At 55.9% G+C, this 23,228-nt stretch overlaps 2 protein-coding genes and 1 non-coding gene across 4 annotated transcripts; 2 read left to right on the top strand and 1 right to left on the bottom strand.

The window, feature by feature from the left end:
- Positions 1-1,947: 1,947 nt before the first annotated feature.
- On the bottom strand, positions 1,948-11,122 carry SLC66A1 (solute carrier family 66 member 1). The gene is made up of 7 exons (XM_065889498.1): positions 10,959-11,122; positions 6,210-6,339; positions 5,479-5,566; positions 4,499-4,641; positions 4,235-4,327; positions 3,448-3,645; positions 1,948-2,007 (listed from the first exon to the last, which is right to left on the bottom strand). The coding sequence occupies exons 1-7, from the start codon at positions 11,120-11,122 to the stop codon at positions 1,948-1,950; spliced, it is 876 nt and encodes a 291-aa protein (XP_065745570.1).
- A 555-nt stretch (positions 11,123-11,677) lies between these two features.
- Positions 11,678-11,750, top strand: TRNAK-UUU (transfer RNA lysine (anticodon UUU)). The gene has a single exon. It is a non-coding gene; the product is annotated as a tRNA-Lys (tRNA).
- A 4,564-nt stretch (positions 11,751-16,314) lies between these two features.
- LOC136123498 (aflatoxin B1 aldehyde reductase member 2) lies at positions 16,315-23,228 on the top strand. 2 transcript variants are annotated; one of them, XM_065878115.1, is made up of 7 exons: positions 16,315-16,651; positions 19,631-19,818; positions 19,995-20,099; positions 20,818-20,914; positions 21,162-21,261; positions 21,851-21,980; positions 22,799-23,228. In XM_065878115.1, the coding sequence occupies exons 1-7, from the start codon at positions 16,333-16,335 to the stop codon at positions 22,958-22,960; spliced, it is 1,101 nt and encodes a 366-aa protein (XP_065734187.1). In that variant the 5' UTR covers positions 16,315-16,332; the 3' UTR covers positions 22,961-23,228. The 2 variants fall into 2 exon arrangements, with proteins under 2 accessions (XP_065734187.1, XP_065734920.1); XM_065878848.1 differs by lacking the exon at positions 19,995-20,099 and having other exon boundaries at positions 16,333-16,651; positions 22,799-22,960.

Below are 23,228 nucleotides of genomic sequence, written 5' to 3'. Positions count from 1 at the left end.
TCGCCCCACTGCCCAACTGAACCTCAGAGGCGCCCCCCTCCCTGGCCTCCCCAGACCCCCATTCCCTCCTCCTCTTCCCCCAACCAAACCAGGTCACCTGCTGTGAGCGCTGGTGGCTGGCCCTGCCCCCACCATCCTGTCCTCACTCCAGCCCCACCTTGGGAGCAGCCCTGACTCCCATCTCCAGGCCTTTGCACACACCCTTCCCTCTCTCTCAAGATTCCGCTCCCGGGCCACTCCTCCATGAAGCCTTCCCAGGTTGAGTCGCCTCATCCCTATGGCACTTTGTACCTTCTGGTTACAGTTCTTCCCTCTAGGGCCCAGCAACCGTCTCCCCTCCTTGAGGGCAGGGACCAGAGCTGGTTCACCCCCATCCCAGACGCCCAGCACAGCGTGGGCCAGGGTGGAGAGGAGAGCTGCGCTTGGCAAATACTTGTGGCACCAAACCGGGGCAGGCGTCCCCTCGCGGCCGAGGCTACAGCCCTGTGGCCGGGCTCCTTCCTTTCTCCACGGTTGGAAGAGGAAGATTCTAACAGAGAGGCTCACGCTGAGCCCCAGCTCCTCCCTACCAGCCTTAGGCGCACCTGGCACCACCCACCCTGATGGCTCCCAGGACCGGCTGTGTGTGGGGGGCGGGGGGGGGGGGGGAGGGGGGGAGGTGAGACAGCAGGCCATCAGGGAGGGGAGCTGGCCCCTCTGTCCTCAGGCATGCATGGGGTTGTGGCCAAGAAGAAAGTGGACTCAGGTTGGGGTCTGGGAGGCAAACTAAAGTTGGGGCACAGGAACTAGAGCTCGGGGCTAAGCCCTGCCCTCCTCTCCACCCTTCCCGCCTGCAACACTGGCACCTTCCCTGTTTATCTTCTGACTGTCCTTCTGCCGTGTCACCTCTTCCAGGAAGGTCTCCCTGATTTCCAGGGAGATCTGGTTGTCCTTCTCCTCCAACTAAAAATGATCAAAGCTAACCTTCAGTGAGCTCCTTCTGCATGCCAGACTTCAGGGCTAACATCTATAAGCACACCATTTTATTTAATCCCTAGAAGGACGTATAAAGTGGTAATACTGTCATCCCATTGCACAGATGAGGTAACTGTGGCACAGAGAGGTTGAGATGCAGAACCGAAGTCTGAACCTTAACTATTCCGCTTCTTGCTGAGCACTGCGGAGCAGGGATCCTGTTGGAGGAGTGTCTTTCTCACTGCTGTGTCCCCACCACCAGGTGTGGAGCCTGCCACAGAGAAGCAGGTTGAAGAAACTGGAGGCCCAAGAGGCTGGGCAGGGGCGGGCCGGCAGACACAGTACCCTCTGGCCTGGCTCTCCCACATCCTGACCCCCTTAGGCCCCCACCTGGGGCCTGCCTGTAGGTGGGACCCCGATCGCCATCCATCACTGTGCCCCAGAGCAGCGCAGAGCCCGGCACCAGGAAAGGAGCACCAGGACGGGCCTCACAGGGAGTACCGTTTACTAGGCCATCTGCAGTCGACTGTACAGTCCACGTGCACCAGGCTGAGCTGGGCTCCTCCCCAGGCGGTCGGGTGGGGGAAGCAGGCAGAATGAGGTAGGTGAGCTGAGGGCCAGCTGCAGAGGCGAGGTCTCGGCTGCAGGCCCTCTTCTGAGAGGCGAGGTCTCGGCTGCAGGCCCTCCCTTCAGGCTCCAGGGACGGACAGTTGCCTCAGACCCTGGGGGGGAATCCCAAGGCGGGGTGGGCCGGCCCTGGGGGCTGACCTGCTCCTGGAAGAGTCCGTCAGTCAGGGCTTCCGGAAGGGTCAGCTCACGAGGTTTCGGAGGTGTTGGGGGTAGGCGGTCGGGCCGGGAGTTCTAGGCACCCCCAGCTTCCTCCACGGCCCAGCCCAGGGTCAGCAGCACCGTCACTGCCCATACTTCTCCCTTCCTGAGTGTGGCATCTGCAGGTCCCCGTCATCCTGGGCTTGGCCTGGGTCTGGGTCCTGCTCAGCTGGGGAGGAGTGGCTGGCGCTCTGATGAGGTGGCGGCACCCCTGTATATCAGGAACTGTATGGAGATCCGAAGGAGTCAACGTCAAGGCCAAACGGAGCACAGCCTGCGTCGGACCTGCCCCAGGGTGGCCTGTGGCCCCATCCAGAACTGCTGCCCTCTTCCCTCCCTGCAACTCGGCCAGGTAGGCAGGGTCAGCCATGGCCTCCTGGCCTCTGCTCTTGCTGCCTTCCCACCCCTCAACCGGCCAAACCCCATTTATCTGCCAAGTCCAGCGCTTGGGTCTTCCTCTCCAGGCAGCCTCCCCTGACCCCAGCTCCAGGATCTTGCCCTCCTCTCACCCTACAGAATCCTGGGGGTTTCAGCAAGTGGCAGGGGCCATTTTGGGGCACTAGAGCTTAACTTTCTTCATCTCTCATTGCACCCACCAGGAACTCCACAAACGTCGAAACAAGGGCCCCGTTTACCTCCTCCCAAAGGAGATGCAAATAATGCCCTGCTCAGCCATCCAGCAAACAAACATTTACTGAGCACTCACTGTGTGCTGGGTCCGGTGCTGGGTATTTCCAGAGACCTTAGCTTATGTAATTGCCCCATGACCTTGGTGAGACAGCAAGATGAAGACATGGAAGCACAGAGAGGCTAACGGTTTGCTCTGTGTCACACAGGACACCGGGGAGCCAGGATTTGAACTCAAGTTTTTCCATCTCTAATTCACGGGTGTGTGTCTCCACATTGCAGCTTTCCTTCCTCCTGCCTGGATGGGCTGATTTATGTATGCCCTGTTCCCCAGACCCTCTGCACAAGCTGTGCCAGGAACATCCCTCCCTCTCCTGTGCCTAACTTCTCCTTCAGGGCACAGTTTCAATGGCACTAGTGGAGGCCTCTGCTGAGCCTCTAAACCAGGACAGACAGCCCCCTGGTCACACACTCTTGCAGTTTTTCTCTGTGCTGCTCAGTGGCACCACAGTGAAGTAATTACTTATGATTACGCATATCCTGTCTGCCTCCCCACTGAACTGTGAGCTTCTTGAAGGAAGGACCATTCTGTTCTTACTCACAAATAGATCCGGTACCTGGAGGGGTGCCCAGCACATGGGAGGTTTGGCTCTTGGATGGATGGATGGATGGATGGATGGATGGATGGATGGATGGATGGATGGATGGAAGGATGGATGGATGGAAGGATGGATGGATGGATGGATGGATGGATAGAAGGATGGATGGGTGGATGGACGGACAGACGGATGGACAGAAGGATGGATGGATGGATGGACTGGATGGAAGGATGGATGGATGGAAGGATGGATAGAAGAATGGATGGATGGATGGATGGATGGATGGAAGGAAGGAAGGATGGATGGATGGATGGATGGATAGATGGATGGATGGATGGATGATGGATGGATGGAAGGAAAGATGGATGGATGGATGGACGCTGAAGCCACGTGCAGGCGGAGGCTGCTGTGGCCCCCCCGACCCCACCCACCCTCACACCCTGAAGGATACGATGGTGTCGAGCAGCAGGACGCCCAGGCTGCCCACGAGCCAGGGCAGGTGGTGCACCACATAGCTGCCCTCGCCCTGGCCTACTTCGGGGTTTTTGAGCAGCACGCTTAGCCCATACAGCGTGTTCCCCAGCATCACCAAGGCGAACAGCAAGTAGGAGATCCCCTGTGTCGACTTCCGCAGGAACTGGAAGCGAGAGGTGTAGGGTCAGAGACCTCAAACGGGCCTCTTGTCTCTCTGGACTGTAACTGTCCATGTGTCCGTCTGCCCTGTCACAATGCACATGCTCTGAACAGACTGCACACGGTGTGACCAGTGTCCGACACGGGCCTGCTGCCCAGATCAGCCCTTTCCAGGGCCTGACTCCTCATCCCCGTTCCAACGTCATCTCCCGAGCCACCCTGCCCAGGTCACAAGAGACTAGGGCTGCCCCACCCTGCTAGCCCCAAGGTGCCTGCTCCCCAGCCCTACGCTGACTCACTGCCCAGCAAGGCTCCCCCATCTCTGGTTCCCCACCTTCTCTGCTCTGCTCTCAGCCCCTCGCTCTCACCTGACCTCCGACCTCCCCGGGACACATGCAGGTCACATGTACCCCTGGATGGCAGGCATCTCATGCCCATTTCCAGAGGCAGAAACTGAGGCTTGGACAAGTGGATTCAGTCACCCAAGCCAACAGTGAGTGTGGACCAGACCTGTTGCTACTCCCTAACCCAGGGGCCCGAGCTGCCAGCCGGCTCCTCTTCCCGTGGCCCCAGTGCCCCTGCCCGCGGCTCACATTGGTGCGGATCTGAGGCAGCCGGGAGAGCAGGTACAGCATGCTGGACACGGAGCCGATTACGAAGCCAATGATTTCCTGCTGCGTGAAGGGCTGAGAGGGCAGAGTGGAGTGCTCAGTGCTCAGCAGGGGCCAGGGTGCAGCCTGAGAGCCCCAACTCTCTCCTCGAGGGCAATTCCCCTGACCTCGTGGTCATGCAGGGGCGGGCCCTCGGGGTGAGCCAGACCCCCACCCCTGCTCTACTCTCGCGTGCCCACACCTCACCTTATTGCCCGGCTCCACAGACAAGAGCGTCCGCCCCCGGAAGACCTCCCTGGGGGCAGCCACCAAGCCAGCGCTGCTCAGCAGTGGGGCGGTACACGCCACCCCCAAGATGAACAACAGCACAGAATTGATGGGGGCAGACCCTGGACATGAGGCAGGAGGGAAGCTGAGATTAGGGATCTGAGTGGCAGCAGACAGACTGGGCTTTGAGTCCTGGCCTTGTCCCTCAGTGGCTGTGTGACCTTGGGCAAGTGACCTAACCTCTCTGAGCCTTTATTCCTCATCTGTAGAATGGGTATAATGAGAGTACCCTTCTCCTAAGGTTGTAAAGGTAAACTGATGAGGGCAGTGGGGGCAGGAAGGGAATTATGGAGCGTGGAAATGCTGAGACAGCCCCACCCCCAGGTGCCTGGATCATTTCTTGTACAGCCCTGGATCTGCCCCTTCTGAATCCTGTGTGCCGTGTCCTTGTTTCCTCAGCTCCAAGCCCAGGGCCCGGCACTGAGGAGCAGCTGAAGCCATGTTTGCTGAATGAGAGAACTTAAGTGAAGGGGACTCCCTGTGATCCTGCCCGGATGTACTCACTGCCCTCTATCTCGGCTCATCAGGTGATCAGGGCCCCAGCTTTCAGATAAGGCCCCGAGGAAGCCTTTTTTTTTTTTTTTTTTTGCGGCACACGGGCCTCTCACTGCTGTGGCCTCTCCCGTTGCGGAGCACAGGCTCCGGACACATAGGCTCAGCGGCCATGGCTCGCGGGCCCAGCCGCTCCACGGCATGTGGGATCTTCCCGGACCGGGGCACGAACCCGTGTCCCCTGCATCGGCAGGCGGACTCTCAACCACTGCGCCACCAGGGAAGCCCCTGAGGAAGCCTTTTTGAGGTTTGGTTTATCACCAGCAATGGGAAACCTTCCTCCTCCCAAACTTCCAGGCCTCCCGGCTGCCCTCAGGCACCTGACACAGAGGGATCCCCATACTCACACAGAGAGGGGCGTTTCTTAAACTTGTAATGAAAGTACAGCGACAGCATCAGCACATCGGCTAAGACGTAATACACGGCTGTGTAGGTCTGCAAGAGAAGAGGGGGCCCAGGGCGCTGGCTGCAGTCCCCGGCTCAGGGACCACACCCGAGCACCCGGGCAGCTCTGCCCCATCCCAGCTGGGTGACCCTGAGCAAGTTGCTTCACCTCCTGGAGCTTCTGTTTGCTCATCTGGAAAGGAGGGGATCACAGTTCCTACCTGGCAGAGCTAGACAGCAGGTAGGCAAGGGCCTGGCAGGTGCCCGCCTGGGCAGACAGAGGAAATGGTGGCTAGCATGACCAGGCAGGACAAAATGGGACTCAGAGGTTAAGTGGAGGCTACCATTTGGCTGATACAGGGGCAATTTACAGCCCCCCTTGGGAAGACAATAGATTCCTGATTTTGAGTCCCAGCTCCACCCAGCCACAGAAGAATGATGGCACCTGGGCCTCCCAAGGGAGAACCTTCCTCCTCCAGGGCCCCATGCCCTGAAAGCTCAGTCAGGATCTTAGCACCTCAGAGGTCAAAGACCCCAGCCATCCTGTGGTTTGATGTGCTCATTTTGTAGATGGGGGAACTGAGGCCCACACTGTGCGGCAGGCAGAGGGCTCTCTCTATAGCATGGGGCCCTCGAAGATGGAAGCCTCTGCAGACTGTCCCTGGCAGCCCACCCAGCCCGGGGACCAGCCCACCTGCAGGGGCAGCTGGTCAGCAAGGAAGGAGCCGATGAGATTGCAGGAGTCTCCGCCGATCCAGCCCAGGAGGAACCACAGGGACAGAGCCTGGTCCATATTGCCCATTTTGCAGGCCTTGATGTACTGGCTGTGGCGGAGGAAGGAGACGTGTGCTCAGAAGCCGATGGCTGTGATACCGCGTGGAGGGTAAACATGGGAAGAGCCAACATGGAACAGCGGGGCTGGGGCGGCGTCTGCACAGGGGGTCGCCTGGGAGCTGATCCTTCCCGCAGGCGGGATCCTCATGGGCCTTTCTTTGCCCTTTGGGGATTCTTACCACGGGATCCCTTCCAAGCCAGGAGCTCTATGGGACATGCATCTTTCCAGAGAGAGCCATTGCATGATAGATTCTCCTCCACAGCAGTCTCTTGGTGGGGACGTGGGGTCTTTACAGGGCCCTGATGTTTTGTGTCAGACCCCGAGAACCACTTCATAGGGACCCTGGGTTCTCTCTTCTATGGAGGAGCGGGAGGGGGGTTGGTGTTTGGAAGGAAGGAGGATGGTGGTTACCCTGCAGCCGAGGCCTGGGCGATGCCCTGTCTCCAGGGGAGATGGATGATAATATGGGCCTGTTATCTTCAAAGGGCAACAGAGAAGCCTCAGGCTGTGGCTCCCAGAGCTCTGATTACAAAGCCATGGGGTCAAGTCTTGATGGGTCTCTTTGGGGATGGAAAAGTCAGGGAACCAGGATTCACACTCAGACCCTGGGGTTCCAGGCTTGCTCTGAGTCATCCCGCAATGGCCATCTGCTGCTTACCCTTCTCTTTAATCATTTGCATGTATTTAAATTAGTAAAAGGTAACTGAATAGCACCTCACCTCACCTTCCACCCGAGACGGAAGCTAGGAGAGCTAGGCCTGGCCCTGGTTCTTCACGGTCATCCTTCCACCTCCATCTCCTGCTGACCCCGCCCCCAGCTCTTTAGGTCTCCCATCCAAGCCTGTGTTCCTAGTTTCCAACTCCCTCCTCCGACAGGGGACACTCCGACCCCCACCACCTCTTCACCAGGACTGCCTTCTCTTCCTCCAAACTCTGCATCAGCAGATGGCTCACCCAGTCCCTCCTCTGGATCTTTCAGGAAATATCAGTTCCTCCTCAGGGCCTTCCTAGAAGGGAGCTCTGCCAGCACTGGTCAGTTCCTCCTGGACTCAAGCTTCCTGAGGGAAGGGACAGTGCCCAGCATGGCCCTGGCCTGGAGAGGCCCTTAAGGTTTACCCCGTGGCCCTGCCCTTCCAGGATACTGTGACTTGAAGAGCTTCCATAAATTTCAGGGAAAGTGATTTTGTCACACTCAGGAAAGGCCGAGTCCTAAGGAGAAGCAGTAAGGTGGCTGCCCTCCCTGCCATCACCCAGGGCTTCTCCCAGACCTCTGACACCCCCTCCCTGGTTAATCAGCCAGGCCCAGGCAGGGCTGGCACTATGCCCTGGTGGAAGGGGGAGGCCTCAGCCAGCTCCACCAGCTCCTCGTGCTTCTGGGGGACCTCTCACCCCAAGATGGGGAGTCTCTCTCCCTTGGCCTCCACCCATCACCCAGACCTGTCTGCTTTGCCTGCTAAGGGCCACCTATCCAATCCCCCAGACATCATTGCTTGCTGGATGCCTTACACAGCCTCCCTGCCTCCAGTCTCTCCCCCGTCCCTCCAGTTCTCCTTCCCTAACAGAAGGTCTACAAAGGCAAGGATGGGGTCGGTTTTGCTTACTTCTGCCACATCTAGTATGGCAGCTGGGACAAGGTGAGTCAGTAAAAATGTCAAGCCCTAGACAGCATGTTGGGACAACTTGATGAGGTAAGGGTAGTCTTTTTTTTTTTTTTTTTTTTTGGCCGCTGCATGGCTTGTGGGATCTTAGTTCCCCGACCAGGGATTGAACCTGGGCCCTCAGCAGTGACAGCACAGAGTCCTAACCATAGGACTGCCAGGGAATTCCCAATGGTAGTCTTTTTAACACATGGTACTGGGACAACCGGGTACCGCATGCAAAAGAACGAGGTTGGATCCCTACCTCACACCATATACAAAATACAACTCAAGCTGAGTCAAAGCTCTACATGTAAGAGCTAATTTGTGATACTGTGATTTACAATAAGAAATATATTTGGTCTTCTTCCCTGTTCCCTGCACAGAGCTCTCCTAAGAATGTCCTAAGGGGTGAGAGAGAAAGAGAGAAAAAAAGGTGTCTTTTGTAATGTTAATAAGGTGACTTTCGGAAAGCCCTTAGGTCACCTGAGGATAAGGACTCATTGCCAGGGGAACCAACAGTAGGATTAGAAGGTTGGGACATTTGGTCTCAGGGGTCCCTGTCCCACCCCCCTCACCCACCTCAGGGGAGGAGAGAGGCTCGAGATTTTGCCCAACTGCTAATGGCCAAGGACTGTGTAATAAAGCCTCCATAAAAATCATTCCTCTGAGTTCTGTAAGCTGCTCTAGCAAACTAACCAAACCTGAGGAGGGGCCGGAGGAATCTCCGGATCTACAGCTGGAGGTCAGAAGCACAAATGACAACCTGGACCTGTGACTGGTCTCAGAAGTGGGGAGGAGGGAGCACTCTTGTGGGACTTGTAGGACTGGGCCCCTAACCTGTGGGATCTGAGGCTGTCTCAGGTGTAGACAGTGTAAAAATTGAGCTGACTGCTTGATGGTGTGGCAAAAAAACACATCAGAATTGGTGTCAGACTTGGATAAATCTATATAAACCTCTTAGAAGATAAGGGTGAATCTTTGTTACCTGGATTAAGCTATCCTTTCTAGACATGACAGCAAAAGTACAAGTAACAAAAGAAAAAAACACATAAATTGGACATCATCAAGGGACTTCCCTGGCGGTCCAGTGGTTAAGACTCCGAGCTCCCATGCAGGGGGCTCAGGTTCGATCCCTGCTCGGGGAACTAAGATCCCACATGCTGCACGGAGCGGCCAAAAAAAAAAAATTGGACATCAACAAATTTTTGTGCTTCAAGCGACACCATCGAGAAAGTGAAAAGACAACTCACTGAATGGGAGAAAATATTTGCAAAATATAGCTAGAATATACAAAGAACTCTTATAACTCAACAGCAAAAAGACAAATAATCCAATTGAAAAATGGGCAAAGAACCTCAACAGACCTTTTTCCAAAGAGAATATAATTTGGCCAATTAAGCTACTTAATATCACCAGCCAACAAGGAAATACAAATGAGAAGTATGAGATACCACTTCACGCTCACTGGGATGGTATAATAAAAAAGACAGAAAATAACAAGTGTTGATGGGGATTTAGAGAAATTCTTGCACTGCTGGTGGGAATGTAAAATGGTGCAACCGCTTTGGAAAACAGCCTAGCAGTTCCTCAAAAGATTAAACACAGAGTTACCATGTGACCCGGCAATTCCACCCCTTAGGTATATACCCTAGAGAAGTAAACACACATGTCCCCACTAAAACTTGTACATGAACATACACAGCAGCTTTAATCACACTGGCCAAAAGGTAGAAACCGCCCAAATGTCCATCAATGAACGAATGAATAAACAAAAGGTATACACATACAACGAAAACTACTATTCGGATGTAAAAAAAGAATGAAGTATTGACACTAGCTACGTATGATGTGGATGAACCTTGAAGATGTTATGCTAAGTGAAAGAAGCCAGTCACAGAAGGCCACATACTGTATGATCCATGGATATGAAATGTCCAAAATAGGCAAATCTACAGACAGAAAGCAGATTGGTGGTTGGGGCCGGGAGATTTAGAGGGAAACGAGGAATGACTCATTTCTTTCTGGGTTTCTTTTTAGGGTGACAAAAATGTTCCAAAACTGATTGCGCCAATGCTTACACAACTCTGTGCATATACTAAAACCTTGGACTTGTACATTTAAATGGGCTAACTCAATGGTATGTGAATTATCTCTCAATTAAACTGTTATCTTTCTCCCTCAGGAGAAACAGCATAAGATTTCCTTATGCTGTAAGATGCCCTTACATTACAGGGCCCTGGATGACCTCTTTGACCTCACCTCTCCTCTTTGGCCCCCCCTCTGCCCAGCCATGGGACTGAGCATATGGTGTGTAAAGGCCATCCTCATAGCAACCCTGTGAGGTAGGGCACAACATTCCCATTTTACAGATGAGAAAACCGAGGCGCAGAGCAGTGAAGGGACTTGCCCAGGTCACAGTGTGTCCACGTTCCCTAATCACAGCAGTGGCCATGCTGTTCTGTAATCACCGCTTGTCCTCCACCAGACTGTCACAGAACAAAGGCCAAGTTCGATGCACCCCAGCCCTCCCACTCCTCCGCCTCCTCTCTGACTAGCTGTGCATTTCACAGCAAGCTAGTTAACCTCTCTGGGTTTCTGTTTCCTCGTAAAGTAGCGATACAGATTGTATCTATTTCACAGGGTGGTTATGAGGATTAAATAGGGTAAAGACACGTCAAGTGCTTAGAAATGAGCTAGGTACACAGTGGGCACTTACTGAACAGGTGTTATTATTATTACCTGTGTGTCAGCATGGTCCAGCACAAGGCGGGGCCTAGAGTGAGGTTCGCTGTAGGGCCCTCCAGGGTGGGCTGGAAGTCAGTCAGTGGGGGTGGGAGAGGGAGCACACTTGGCCTTGAGTCTGGAGAGGCCCAACGCCAGCCAGTGAGCCCCTCTTCGGTGCAGCCCCAGGAGCACTTGCCCCACCCGTGCAACCCAGCCCTGGTCCCACCACCCTGATGCTACTCACGGGAGGGTGGACGCAGCAAAGCAGAGAATGGAGATCAAGCCCAGGCCCACGCTGGCCTTGTCCCAGTCATCCCAGGCACACTCGCCAAACACGTCCCATATCCACTGGCTGGAGCCATTGGGGCAGCTGGAGAAGTTTCTGGAGCCCAGCTTCCTCCAGACCATGGCTTCGGAGGGAGGGAGGGAGGGAGGGAGCCGGTGTGCTGAGGCAGGCGACAGCTCTACAGGGAACAAGACAGGGGCCTTCAGCCTTGGGAGGTTTGGGTCCTAGTCATGGTCCCGCCACTTTGAGCCCATTCCAGCCTTATCACCCAGCATGGACTGAGCCCCTGAACCAGAGAACACGATCAGTACAGAGATCAAAGTAACCACATATGCAGGGAGGGCACTGGATGTGTGGTCAGAGACAGGTGCATTCGAATCCCCACTCTGCCTGTTAACGCCTCGACTTTGGGCAAGTGACTCAGCCTTGCTGAGCCTCAGTCTCCTCATCTGCAAGATGGGGCGATAACAGTGCCTCCCGCATACAGCTGTGAGGGTTCAATGAGTTCAGAAATCTAGTGTAGAGAACTGAGCCCTCAAACAATGCCACCTTCGTTCTAACTCTTGAACATTTCGATTGTTTCCAATCTTTTCTTCTTGCAAATCACGCTGTGAGGGTCTGCTGAGACCAGGCCCACTAAGTACATCCTCTCATTTCAAGTACGGCTGTCCTGGGAATCCCCTGGTGGTCCAGTGGTTAGGACTCAGCACTTTTACTGCTGGGGCCTGGGTTCAATCCCTGGTCAGGGAACTAAGATCTCACCAGCTGCACCACTCAGCCAAAAAAAAAAAAAAAAGTATGGCTGTCCCCTAGTACATCGGTCAGATGAGGCAAGTGGTGAAGAAGGAGCAGGTGAGTTGCACACACGGCTGGGATTCAAGCTTGGCGTGCTCAAGCCGCATTCTCCCGGCAGCGCGCGTGTGTAGGACGCCTGCCGGCAAAGAGTCTGGAGCCACCTCCCCACTCCCACCGCCGACAAAGCCAGGAGCTGGCTGGTTGCAGGGGCAGGCGGCGAAGTCCCCACCTGGTGTCCTAGAGCAGTCACAGCCTGTGTGACAGTCCCAGAGGAGGAAGAGGAAGTGGGGTTGCTGGGCAGAATCATCACGGCCCGATAGCTGAGCACGTGGCCAGCTAAGCACCTTACGTAGGCCTTTCTGCATGTTGCTGCGTATCAGCTCTATGAAGTGGGGGCTACTGATATGTCTGCGTGGACCCGGGGAGGTGACGTGCCAGGGCCACCCAGCAGGAAGCACTCACAGCCACCATGCTCCTGTCCCTGGGAACGGCGGCACCTTCCTGTGGTCTGGCAGGGCTGCCCAGGGTCTCATGCAGCCAGAAGACAGGCTTCCCCTTTTCTCACTGCGCTCAGAGGGGCTTTCCTCACCTGGGATGAGGCTCCCTCCAGCCACCTTCAGTTTCTGCTTGTGTCAAAAGACCCAGGATCCTCGTAAAGCAATGCCCCACAGACAAGGCCACAGACCAAATGTTTATGTCCCTCCTGTCCTGTTGAAATCTAACCGCCAATGTGATGGTATTTTTGAGGTGGGGCCTTTGGGGAGTATTTAGGTCATGAAGGCAGAGCCCTCATGAATGGGATTAGTGCCCTTACAGGAAAGACCCCAGAGAGCTCCCTCGCCCCTTCTGCCAGGTGAGGACATATCGAGAAGACAGCCATCTATGAACTAGGAAGTGGACCCTCACCAGACGTTGAATCTACTAGCACCCTGAACTTGGACTTCCCAGCCTCCAGAACTGTGAGAAATCAATGTTTGTTTCTAAGCCATCCAGACAAATGGTATTTTGTTACATTGGCCCGAATGGGCTGAGACACCCTGGCTGGACCCTTGGAACTGCTGAGGCCGCAGCGACCTGGGAGCGTCAGGCAGGGAAAAGAAGCGAGTCAGCTGCTTTTCTTAGGAAGCTCTAGGCTCTCAGCTCTAACGTGACTCAACAGCGAGCCCCAGCACCCCGGGTCACTGCCTGCCTGGTTCACTGCAGTCCCTCCGGGGCCCTGCAAAGGGGGGCTGAAGGTCTCTTCCTGTACCTTGGTGACCACCCCCCCTTGACCTTCAGCACAGCTGATGTTGGAGCCATTTACCTGCTGTCCTGCCACCAGCAGCTGCAAGGCCACCCCAGGTTAACACGCAGTCCAGGTAGGAGCTGGGTTTTTGTGGTGCCTCAGGCATTTCGAATCAAGTCCTTTTGTTCCCCAGCCACCCCTCCGGTGGAGCACTTCCCCAAGCCTCCTCTTGTACAGCCTCAACACACCACGGCAGGTCATCACGGTAGTATACTGCCATCCTCATTAACTTCTCTGTGAGGGGAACCCTGTCCTCATTCTACAGATGAGGGTGAGTGGCCTCGTGCAAGTAAGTCTGAGCCTGTGTATAAACCGAGGATAATGACGCTCACCCCTTGGGGTTGTTGTATAGATAAAATGCACATAAAGCTCTTAGCCCAGGGCCTGACACAATGGTAGTGACTAAGAATGAGAGACCAGTATCTCAAGCACCCTGAGGTCACTCTCACTTCCTCTTTTCACCAGGCTAGGGAAGAAAGAAAGTGGACACAGCCCAGTGAAGGAGGGATGGGTGTCTCGGGGGATGTACCATGGCTCGTAGGGCCCAGGGCCCTGGGTGGGTGGTCCCCTGTCCATGCACGGGGTCCATGAGCAGCTCGGGGCTCAGGATACTTTGAGACACGCCTGAGCCCTGAACAGAAGACACTTTCCTCTGAGGGCCACTGTGCACAGAGCCTGTCACCCGTGGGTTCTGACCCAAGTAGGAAGCCAGCCTGGGCCCAGGCCTGGCTTCTGAGACCGGGCCCACCTCCTAGTCCAACAGCACTGAGCAAATGGATGGCCAGGGTTGCAACAAAGGTTGACCAGGTCTGTAGGTGTGACAAGGACCACAACAGGGGTGCCTTGTGGTTTTTGTTTTTTTTAATTGAAGCATATAGTTGATTCAGGGGTGCCTTGTTATCATGGAGAGCACATGTTTGAAATTCAGGATCAGTGTGTCAGAGCTGGGGATAAAGGACCTGGGGTTTAAGAAGCTCCCCCAGCGTATTCTGATCACATGTATTCTGTGCACATGACCACACTTTAAGAAAGGCGGAGGGGACTTCCCTGGTGGCACAGTGGTTGAGGGTCCGCCTGCCGATGCAAGGGACACGGGTTCGTGACCCGGTCCGGGAAGATCCCACACGCCGCAGAGCAGCTGGGCCCGTGAGCCATGGCCGCTGGGCCTGCGCGTCCGGAGCCTGTGCTCCACAACGGGAGAGGCCACAGCAGTGAGAGGCCCGCGTACCGCAAAAAAAGAAAGGGGGAGGGACTTCCCTGGTGGTCCGGTGGCTAAGACTCCACACTCCCAATGCAAGGGGCCCGGGTTCGATCCCTGATCAGGGAACTAGATCCTGCATGCCACAACTTAGAGCCCACATGCCGCAACGAAGACCTGGTGCAGCCAAATAAATAAATAAATATTTAAAAAAAAGAAAAGAAAGGCAGCCCTGGAAATGGCATCCGCTGCCACAGCCATGTAACTCGTCCAGATCTCAAAGCTGAGCCACAGAGATGCTCCCCACTGAAGCTGCTCCGGTGGCCACCTTTATCTACCAGATAAGTCCAAACGCCTTGAGACCGAGCCCCAGGGTACTCCAAGAACTGCCCTCCCCCCCATCTCCTGTCCCTCCCTCTAGGCCTTCAGACGGTCACTCCCAGGTCTCCTGACTTCTGTCCATGCCGTCTCTTCCCCTAGGCTGGGCCTTTTCATCCTAGACGGCGTAGTAAAGAGAAACTAAGACCCAGTTCTAAATTGCCGTCTCAGTTTAGAGGGTCCTCACAGGAGCTGGCGGGAAAACACCTGTCCCCTCTTCCCTTACCTCCTCCACAAACCCAAAGAACGTTCATCACACTCGTCCGCCACTGCCGCGCTTTAAGCCACTCCTGTCCCTTCGCCCCGGGTGTAAACTTATTCTTAGGCCCCGGACACACCAGGTGCACAGTAAAGGTTCAAAAAACAGCAAGACACACACAGAGCGGAGGGAGAGGGAGCAAGAAAGGAAGGAAAAGAAGGTAGGAAGGGAGAGAGAGAGAGAAACAAAGAAAGGAAGGGAGAATGGGAGACCTAATTGTGAGCTTGGATGGCCTAGGGCTGAGGAGAAAGCACTCTGGAACTGACCTGCCTGATGCCTACTAGCAATGAATTCTTGGTCGAGTGCCTGAGCCTCAGAGTTCCAACCTGTAAAACGAGGGAATGATGCCAGTATCCACCTGCTAGGCTAACGGCAGAGTTAAATGAGAGCATCTAGGCTGAGGGATTAGAATGGCGCCTGGCACAGGTCAAACCCTCAGTAGAATAACCGGGAATGGCTATTATTCTGCTCTGTCTAGAGCTCTCTCCCCTCCCCCCACCGGGTTCCTGGCAAACAGCAGGCTTCAGTAAGCCTTGAAAAGACAAGACTGCGTCAGTCCTCATACTTCCAAACACAGACTCCCCATGTACACACTTGGAAACCTGTCCTAGGCATGGAATGGGAGGGGACAACCTGGGCTCCCTGCAGAATTGGGGAGCACCTGAGGGGAGGAGCATCCCGCCTTGGGGCTACCACCCACTCCAGCCCTCCAGGTCCTCGGTCACAACTCCCTCCTAGTGACTCAACCGAGCACCGGCCGCCTGTTTGCCGGGGATAATAACAGGGCAGCCGCTGGGGTCAGCGCTCATTCGCCGCGAAGCCCCCTCCTCTGGCCCGCCCTGGGGAAAACAAAGTCGTCAGAAACGCAGGGGCCCGTCGGCCAGGAACAAGAGGTGAAAAAGGAACCCAGACCCCAGGCCCTAGGTCAGAGCGGCCCGAGGGGTCATGCTGGTCGCCCTTGAGGAGGTGGCCCTGGGCCCCCGCCGAGGGCCTCCCAATCCCAGCCCAGAGCCTCGCTCCAAGATCTCGCTCCCCGAGGTGGAGGCAGTAGCCCCAGGACCATCCAGGGGCTGGAGGAGGGTGTTGGAAAGATGTAGCAGGGAAGGCCCAGAGTCCCGAACCGCAGCCCCAGCCTCAAATTCGGCTTACCAAGTCTAGAGCCTCCCCACCGCCCGGCTTCTGGGTTCTCCAGCTCCTGCCTTCATCAGCTGACCAGAAACCCCGCCCCGCCCCGCCCCGCCCCGCCCCGCTCCGTCCCGTCCCGGAGCTGCGCGGCTCCGCCTCTTGCGCCGCGCACTTGGCGGAAGGTCCCGGGAGTCGTGGCGAGCGAGCGTATCTTGCGTGAGGGGGCGCCGCGCTTCTCCCCATCGGCAGGGAGGCGGAGCCCGAGGCGCCCCAGCGCGCAGGCGCCGACCTCATGCTGAGCGACTTGTCTCGCGACGTGGCCCGCGCCGCCGTCCGCTGCGCTCGTACCCCCCGGCCACCCGAGGCTCGCACCGCCGCCGCCATGTCCCGGGGCCCGCGGACCACCTCAGGCTCCCCTATCCGGCCCGCCACCGTGCTGGGCACCATGGAGATGGGGCGCCGCATGGACGCGCTCGCCAGCGCCGCGGCAGTGCTCGCCTTCCTGGAGCGCGGCCACACTGAGCTGGACACGGCCTTCATGTACAGCGACGGCCAGTCCGAGAGCATCCTGGGCGGCCTGGGGCTCGGGCTGGGCGGCGGCGACTGCAAAGGTAACTTCTGGCGCCCACGCACCGACCGCCTGTCCTCTCCCTGCACCGTGCAGTGCAGACCCGTCCCGCAGGACGCTGACCCGACCCCAGCCACGCGCCCGCCACGGTCAGGGCCGACAGCTTCGCCCCGCCCCCGGGGCGCCCACCTCCCCTGGCCATCCCGCAGCTCTGTGAACACCGCGCGCCTCAAGTCCCTTGCACATCCAGCCCCGACAGCTGAACAGCGTTTTCTCCTGACCACCTTCCCCTCCGCTTCTTCGTCTGGGGATTGCAACTCTGTAACCCCTGAGCCTGATCTAGTCCTTGGCTTCCTACCCCAGTTGCTTTCTTAGTGCACCTCTCTGCGGCACTGGTCTCCAGAGCTATGCCGTACCCCCCTCCAACCCTGCCAGGTGCCCATAACCGGTCCCCAGGCGCTCTGCCTATGCCCCTCTCCCCATTGTCCTCAACGCCCATGCGCTCCCCGAGAGCCCTTTTCTCATCCAGGTCTTTCATCAGTCCCCAGACTTTGCTCTGTTCAGTTAGCAGTACGCCTGGCTCTCTCAGGGAGAGCTGTAGCATTGCCATAGACCGGGCTGGGGGAGCAGGGGTGGTGGGGTAAAGAGTGGGGAGGCGTGAGAGAGAGGGTAAGGCATTTCTGTCCACTCCTGTAGCCTTATGCCAGCTTCTTATGGAGCTATAGGAGGGAAAGTGTCTCTAACCCACCCGCAGGGAGCTCAGAGGCTAGTGGGGAAGATTGAAGCAAATAATTGCAGAGGAGCGTAGAAGAGGAAGCACTTTTAGGGAAGGCATGATGGGGCCAGGCAGAGGCCCTAGGGAAGGCTCAGAGAACACTGAGGCTGGGCCTTCAAGGAACAATAGTAGTTTGCTGGGCAGAGCATGAGTCAGAGGGTTATGAGAGGCTGAGGGCATAGCTGTGCCAAGACTGGTGTGTGGATGGCCAGGAGGCAGGTGTGCTTGAGTGGAGGATGTGTGTGTGGAGGGATGGTCCCTCATCAGCCTGATGCCACTGGAAGTGCCTAGGAGGGTGCCTGGCACATGGTGGGACCCAGTGAAGTCAGCTGATACTATTACTGCCACACTCTGCCTCCTCTTTTCCATCCTGAGACTCTTTCTTCCCAGCCCTTGTGTCAGGGGCGTCCCCCTCTGGGTCCTCCTTAGATTCATAGCTTGGTGGATCTGGAGGAACAGACTTGGGAATGTGCATCTCAGACCCACGCTCTCTCGTTCACCTGGGTGCCTCTCGTGACTAATGAAGATCTTATTCCTGAATTGGTTTCTCCCCCTCCAGTCCTTCCCTGCTTCTTTCTCTGAGGCCAGGCACTCACAGAGTCAAAGTCCTCAGGTCAGACCCGAGGCAAGGTTCACACCAAGAATGCAGGGGGATTGAGAAATGTGGGGAATGGAAAAAATCTGGATGAGAAGCTGAGAGACTTGGTCTCTCCAACATCCAAGTGGTCTGATGACTCCCTCCCCTCTGGATTACTGAGTTGCGTTTGCCAGGTATGGAAAGTGCAGGATCCAGAGAGCCAGCGTTCTCTTTTTTTAATATAAAAATTTATTTATTTATGGCTGTATTGGGTCTTCATTGCTGTGTGCAGACTTTCTCTAGTTGCAGAAAGCGGGGGCTACTCTTCGTTGCGGTGCGCGGGCTTCTCATTGTGGTGGCTTCTCTTGTTGCGGAGCGCGAGCTCTAGGCACGCAGGCTTCAGTAGTTGTGGTGGGCTCAGTAGTTGTGGCTTGCGGGCTCTAGAGCTCAGGCTCAGTTGTTGTGGCGCACGGGCTTAGTCACTCTGCAGCATGTGGAATCTTCCCCGGCCAGGGCTCGAACCTGTGTCCCTTTGATTGGCAGGCAGATTCTTAACCACTGTGCCACCAGGGAATCCCCCAGAGAGCCAGCATTCTTTACAGCACTTCCAAGCTGCTTGCATGGCAGAACACTCCTGTTCTCATGGGGAGTGTGTCTCTACAGTGGGTATGCAGATGTGCACGCTTCCAGGCGTCTGGAAGGAGAGGGGGGAGACTGTCACTGCCTTCTGCTCATTTTGCCTTCTACCTCTCTCTGAAATGCATCTGCCAGTGGTTATGTTCAGCAGCTGCATCTTCCCTGAATTCCTGCAGCAGCCTCTTTACTTGTCCCCCTGTCTTCAGGCCTGCCCCCTCGACGTCTCCCTCTATATGGCAACGAGAGCGAACACAGCTGACCAGTTCACTCATAAAACCTTTGAATGATGGTATTTGAGGAAACCCGTTGGGATTAGGTCTGGACCTCCTTCTCTTGTCTCATGTACCACTGCTCCCTGCCTAGAGTTTATAACTCAGAGTTGCACGTATGGCCTTCACGTACCATGCTTTCTTGCCTTTGTGACTTTGTCCAAGTTCCCATCCTTCGGAATGTGCTTCCCACCCTTCCCTGTTGGCTGGGACTCTTCTTTTTTTTTTTTTTGGCCGCGCTGTGCAACATGCGGGATCTTAGTTCTCCGAACAGGGATTGAACCCATGCCCCCTGCAGTGGAAGTGCAGAGTCTTAACCACTGGACCACCAGGGAAGTCCCAGGATGCTTTTTTGGAGACTCAACCTGTGGGGTCAGGAAGCCCTCCCTGGAATCCCCAGGTTGGCCACATATGTCTCCTCTGGGCTCTACCGCACTTACATCTTGTAACATCACCTTCTAGCTTGTGACCTCCTTGAGGGCAGAAATTGAGTGTTTAGTTCATCTCTGTGCGCTTGGCCTCTACTGCAAGGCTTGACACAGCTAGCAGTTTGGTGACTAATATAGCAGCAATGAACACTGGGAACTCGCACATGAGACATTATTGGATCCTCTTGCTCTCCCTGTGAAGACAGTTCCATTGTTATCATCCCCATTTTATAGATTAGAGAACTGAAACTCAGAGAACTCAAGTAATTTCGCCAGGGTCACATGGCTAGTAAGTGGTTACAATAAGTTTCTTAACCATTACATTCTTCCCACAAAGTGAAAATCGCTACCAAGGCCAATCCCTGGGAAGGGAAGTCGCTGAAGCCTGATAGCCTCCGGTCCCAGCTGGAGACGTCACTGAAGCGGCTGCAGTGTCCACACGTTGACCTCTTCTATCTACACGCACCGGACCACGGCACCCCCGTGGAAGAGACACTGCGTGCCTGCCACCAGCTGCACCAGGAGGTGAGGGCGGCCCCCCAGCTCCTCTGCTTGGCCTGTCGTTGCCCAGGAGAGTGGAGGCTCCAGGGCTGTCCCAGAGCAGAGCTGGGGACAGACCCCACTCCCAGGGTCCCCAGCCGGTCTCTCCTTCCTGGTGTTCTGGGCTGCAGTGGGTTCTGACCTTGGCCTCTCCCCCGCAGGGCAAGTTTGTGGAGCTTGGCCTCTCCAACTATGCCGCCTGGGAAGTGGCCGAGATCTGTACCCTATGCAAGAGCAATAACTGGATCCTGCCCACCGTGTACCAGGTGAGGCCAGGGCTGCAGAGGCCTCTGTCTCCTGGGTGCCTGCTGATGCCGGGTCCTCGTGGCCCCTCCCCCCCCAATCTCCCCCCAACCCCGTGCCCTCTCCATAGCAGCCACGCCCCTGCCTCCCCTGCTCACAGCCTGTAGATGACTCCTGGGTACCCTCAGCCTGGCAAACAGGCGCCTGCTCCCTCTGGCCCAGGCTCCCCTTCCTGCCTGCTTCTCGCTCTGCAGTCAGCCTGGAACACTCCCCCCTGCTTCTCGTGGGAACGAGTGCCCAGGTCTCGCTTAGATGCCTCTTCCTCTGGAAGCCTTTCTCAACAGCCCAGCGGGGCCTCCCATCTCCAAACCCTATCTTCATATATTGAGCAAGTATTTGGGAGAATCTGCTATGATCACCAAACCCACCTTTATGTGATCACCTGACCTCTGTCTTTGTTTTTAACTTGACTCTAACGTCTCTTGGAAGCAGAGACCTTGCTAGATACGCTGGTGTTTGGGAACTCCAGCACACAACTGGTGCCTACAGATATGTGGGGAATGACATATCCCGTCCACTGTCCCTTCCTGGGGCCCAGCACCATCTCCCCATCGCCCAGCCACCACTGGTGATGTTGGAAATCATTGCTGAAGTCCTGGGCAGGTTTTGACTGAAGGTTTTTAAAGAAGACTGGGGTCCCCTGACCCGTGCACCCTCTCCAGCTGGCCCTTCTGCCCGCAGGGCATGTACAACGCCACTACCCGGCAGGTGGAGACAGAGCTCTTCCCCTGCATCAGGCACTTTGGACTGAGGTTCTACGCCTACAACCCTTTGGCTGGTATGGGATATGGGCTGCTGTGGGGACAGGCTCCCCTCCCAGGTCCCGGGGGTCATTTCTGGTCCTGTTTCTCCCTATTCCTGACCCAGGGGATACCCGGCCCCAGACCTGGGAAGCAGGGAAGGGTTTGACAAGAGGCTGGGCTGGGTCCTCCGTCCCTCCTGGGTCCCCCACCATCACCCCCACTTCCGGTCCAGAGCAGCCTCTGGGAGCAGTGCCAGGGGATCTGATTACAGCCTTCCCGCAGGGGGCCTGCTGACCGGCAAGTACAAGTATGAGGACAAGGACAGGAAGCAACCTGTGGGCCGCTTCTTTGGGACCAATTGGTCAGAGGTCTACAGGAATCGGTGAGCTGGGGATGGGCTGCATCAGGGTGGGAGGAGTGGGAGGGGGGTCCCCTTTATCTGAAATGGAGGAGTTCTAGGCTGCTTTCCTGGGTCTCCAAGCCATCCCTTGCTGCCTGGACCTACCTCTTTTGATTCCTAGAGGAATTATGAAGCCCTCTATAGGGTTTCTTCTTTTTTTCTTGGGACCTCCGTGAGGAATGAGGATCCCTGGACCTTATGCCAGGTCTTCCAAGTCATCGCTCCGCCCCGAGGAGTGCTCGTCACCTGCAGATGGGGAAGGAGAGGGCCCTGGATGGAGGCTCAGCAGTCCTGGGGCCGAGCCATACCCATGTACTTGCTGCCTATTTCCCTAGGTAAAGTAAGGGCAGGCTTTGAGTTCTCAGGGGTAAAGATGTCATTGAGGTTTCTGGTGAGGGAGCCAGCATCCTGGGTGTTTCAATAAGGCAGGAAACCCATTGCTAGAGGGGATACCAGCCCCTCCACGCTGCAGGATTGGGGTGAGCGCAGCTCTCCTGTTTGACTCTTTGTCGGTGGCCCCCAGTGTGACCCCATGGTCCTGACCCCTGTGCTATCCTCCCCACCTGCTCAGCTTCTGGAAGGAACACCACTTCAAGGCCATTGCCCTGGTGGAGAAGGCCCTGCAGGCTGCATATGGCCCCAGCGCCCCCAGCATGACCTCGGCCGCCCTCCGGTGGATGTACCACCACTCACAGCTCCAGGTAACCCATCGTTGCTGGAAGCCCCACTTCTGCTCCCTTCGGGAAGCCAGCATTACCTTCAGGTGATTTCTAAGTAGTTTTTCCCTCTGAAATTTCTCTTTGTTCCAGTTTTCATGGCAGCCTTCCTGTTGTTCTAAGTAGCTGTCCAAGTGCCAGGCCCTATGATGAGGGCTTTCGTAACATGGGTTGAATTATCACCTAGGCCTGATGAAGTGTGATTATTCCAGTTTTACTGATAAGCAAACTGGGGTTCATACAGCTGTGAAAGGGTTAGAAAATTATCACAGATTTGACCTGAAAACCCACTGGTCTGGCTCCTCTGGGGGAAGGTGGGGTTTCCCTCTGTCTTTGGTGTCCCCTGTCTTCCTGGCTAAAATTTTTCTCCAGCGTCAGCCTTACATAGTTGCATAGTCTCTGACATGTATAATAGTAGGTTTTCAATAAGTGGGAGCTCAATGCTTTGCATAATTTCTCATTCCCATAGCCACGCTGAAAATTGAGAAGATGTGAGTCTCGGGGGTTAAATAGCTAAACCTAGTTTACACAGCTGCTGAGTGGCAGAACTGGGCTCTGAACTTCGGTCTGAATGAAGATGAGCAGTGTGGCACCAGGAGGAAGGAAGACAGGGTTTGGGGTCACATAGTTACAGGTGTTGAAGGTACCTTAAGTGCTTTCTAGAACTATGTAGAGTATAAAGTTAAAAAATCAGGTCCCAATTTTTGGCGGGGGCAAGGCTATGGGTGGAGTGGGGGGAGCGTTTGTGACCGGGGTCACTGTGGTACGCTAGTGTGTTGACGTCTGGCCGTCTCCCCTTGCAGGGTGCCCACGGGGACGCGATCATCCTGGGCATGTCCAGCCTGGAGCAGCTGGAACAGAACTTGGTGGCCACTGAAGAAGGGCCCCTAGAGCCAGCCATCGTGCAGGCCTTTGATCAGGCCTGGCACCTGGTTGCCCATGAATGTCCCAGCTACTTCCGCTAGGCCCCAACATAGCTCAAGCTGCCCAAGGTTTCTTCCTTTTCTGTCACCTCTTCTACTCTCTCCCCCTGGCCGGTCTTTGCCTTAAGCTGATTTAGCATGGTCTTTCTCCATTGTCTGGATCCATGCATTATTTTTCTAGATCCCTGCCTTACTCCCAGTTGCCTTCACAATGTGTAAAGGCTGGGGCTGAGCCCCATTCATGCATTCCCCATCTGAATAAAGCAGGCACTTGACCTGGCTGTAGCCCAGGCCCGGAGTGAAGCCCCCA

Source organism: Phocoena phocoena, chromosome 1 (genome assembly GCF_963924675.1).
Source record: "Phocoena phocoena chromosome 1, mPhoPho1.1, whole genome shotgun sequence".
Classification (NCBI taxonomy): domain Eukaryota; kingdom Metazoa; phylum Chordata; class Mammalia; order Artiodactyla; family Phocoenidae; genus Phocoena; species Phocoena phocoena.
Note: the sequence above shows the minus strand (reverse complement) of the source record. Positions and strands in the feature narration are given on the sequence as shown.

Excerpts from the sequence above, each read along its gene's own strand:
- SLC66A1 (XM_065889498.1), bottom strand. The coding sequence starts at position 11,122 with ATGGTCTGGAGGAAGCTGGGCTCCAGAAACTTCTCCAGCTGCCCCAAT. Across the intron at positions 5,567-6,209 it reads CTGACCAGCTGCCCCTGCAG|ACCTACACAGCCGTGTATTA; the intron begins GTGGGCTGGTCC and ends CTTCTCTTGCAG. Across the intron at positions 2,008-3,447 it reads ACACCATCGTATCCTTCAGG|TTCCTGATATACAGGGGTGC; the intron begins GTGTGAGGGTGG and ends ATCTCCATACAG.
- LOC136123498 (XM_065878115.1), top strand. The coding sequence starts at position 16,333 with ATGCTGAGCGACTTGTCTCGCGACGTGGCCCGCGCCGCCGTCCGCTGC. Across the intron at positions 16,652-19,630 it reads GGGCGGCGGCGACTGCAAAG|TGAAAATCGCTACCAAGGCC; the intron begins GTAACTTCTGGC and ends CTTCCCACAAAG. Across the intron at positions 20,915-21,161 it reads CGCCTACAACCCTTTGGCTG|GGGGCCTGCTGACCGGCAAG; the intron begins GTATGGGATATG and ends GCCTTCCCGCAG.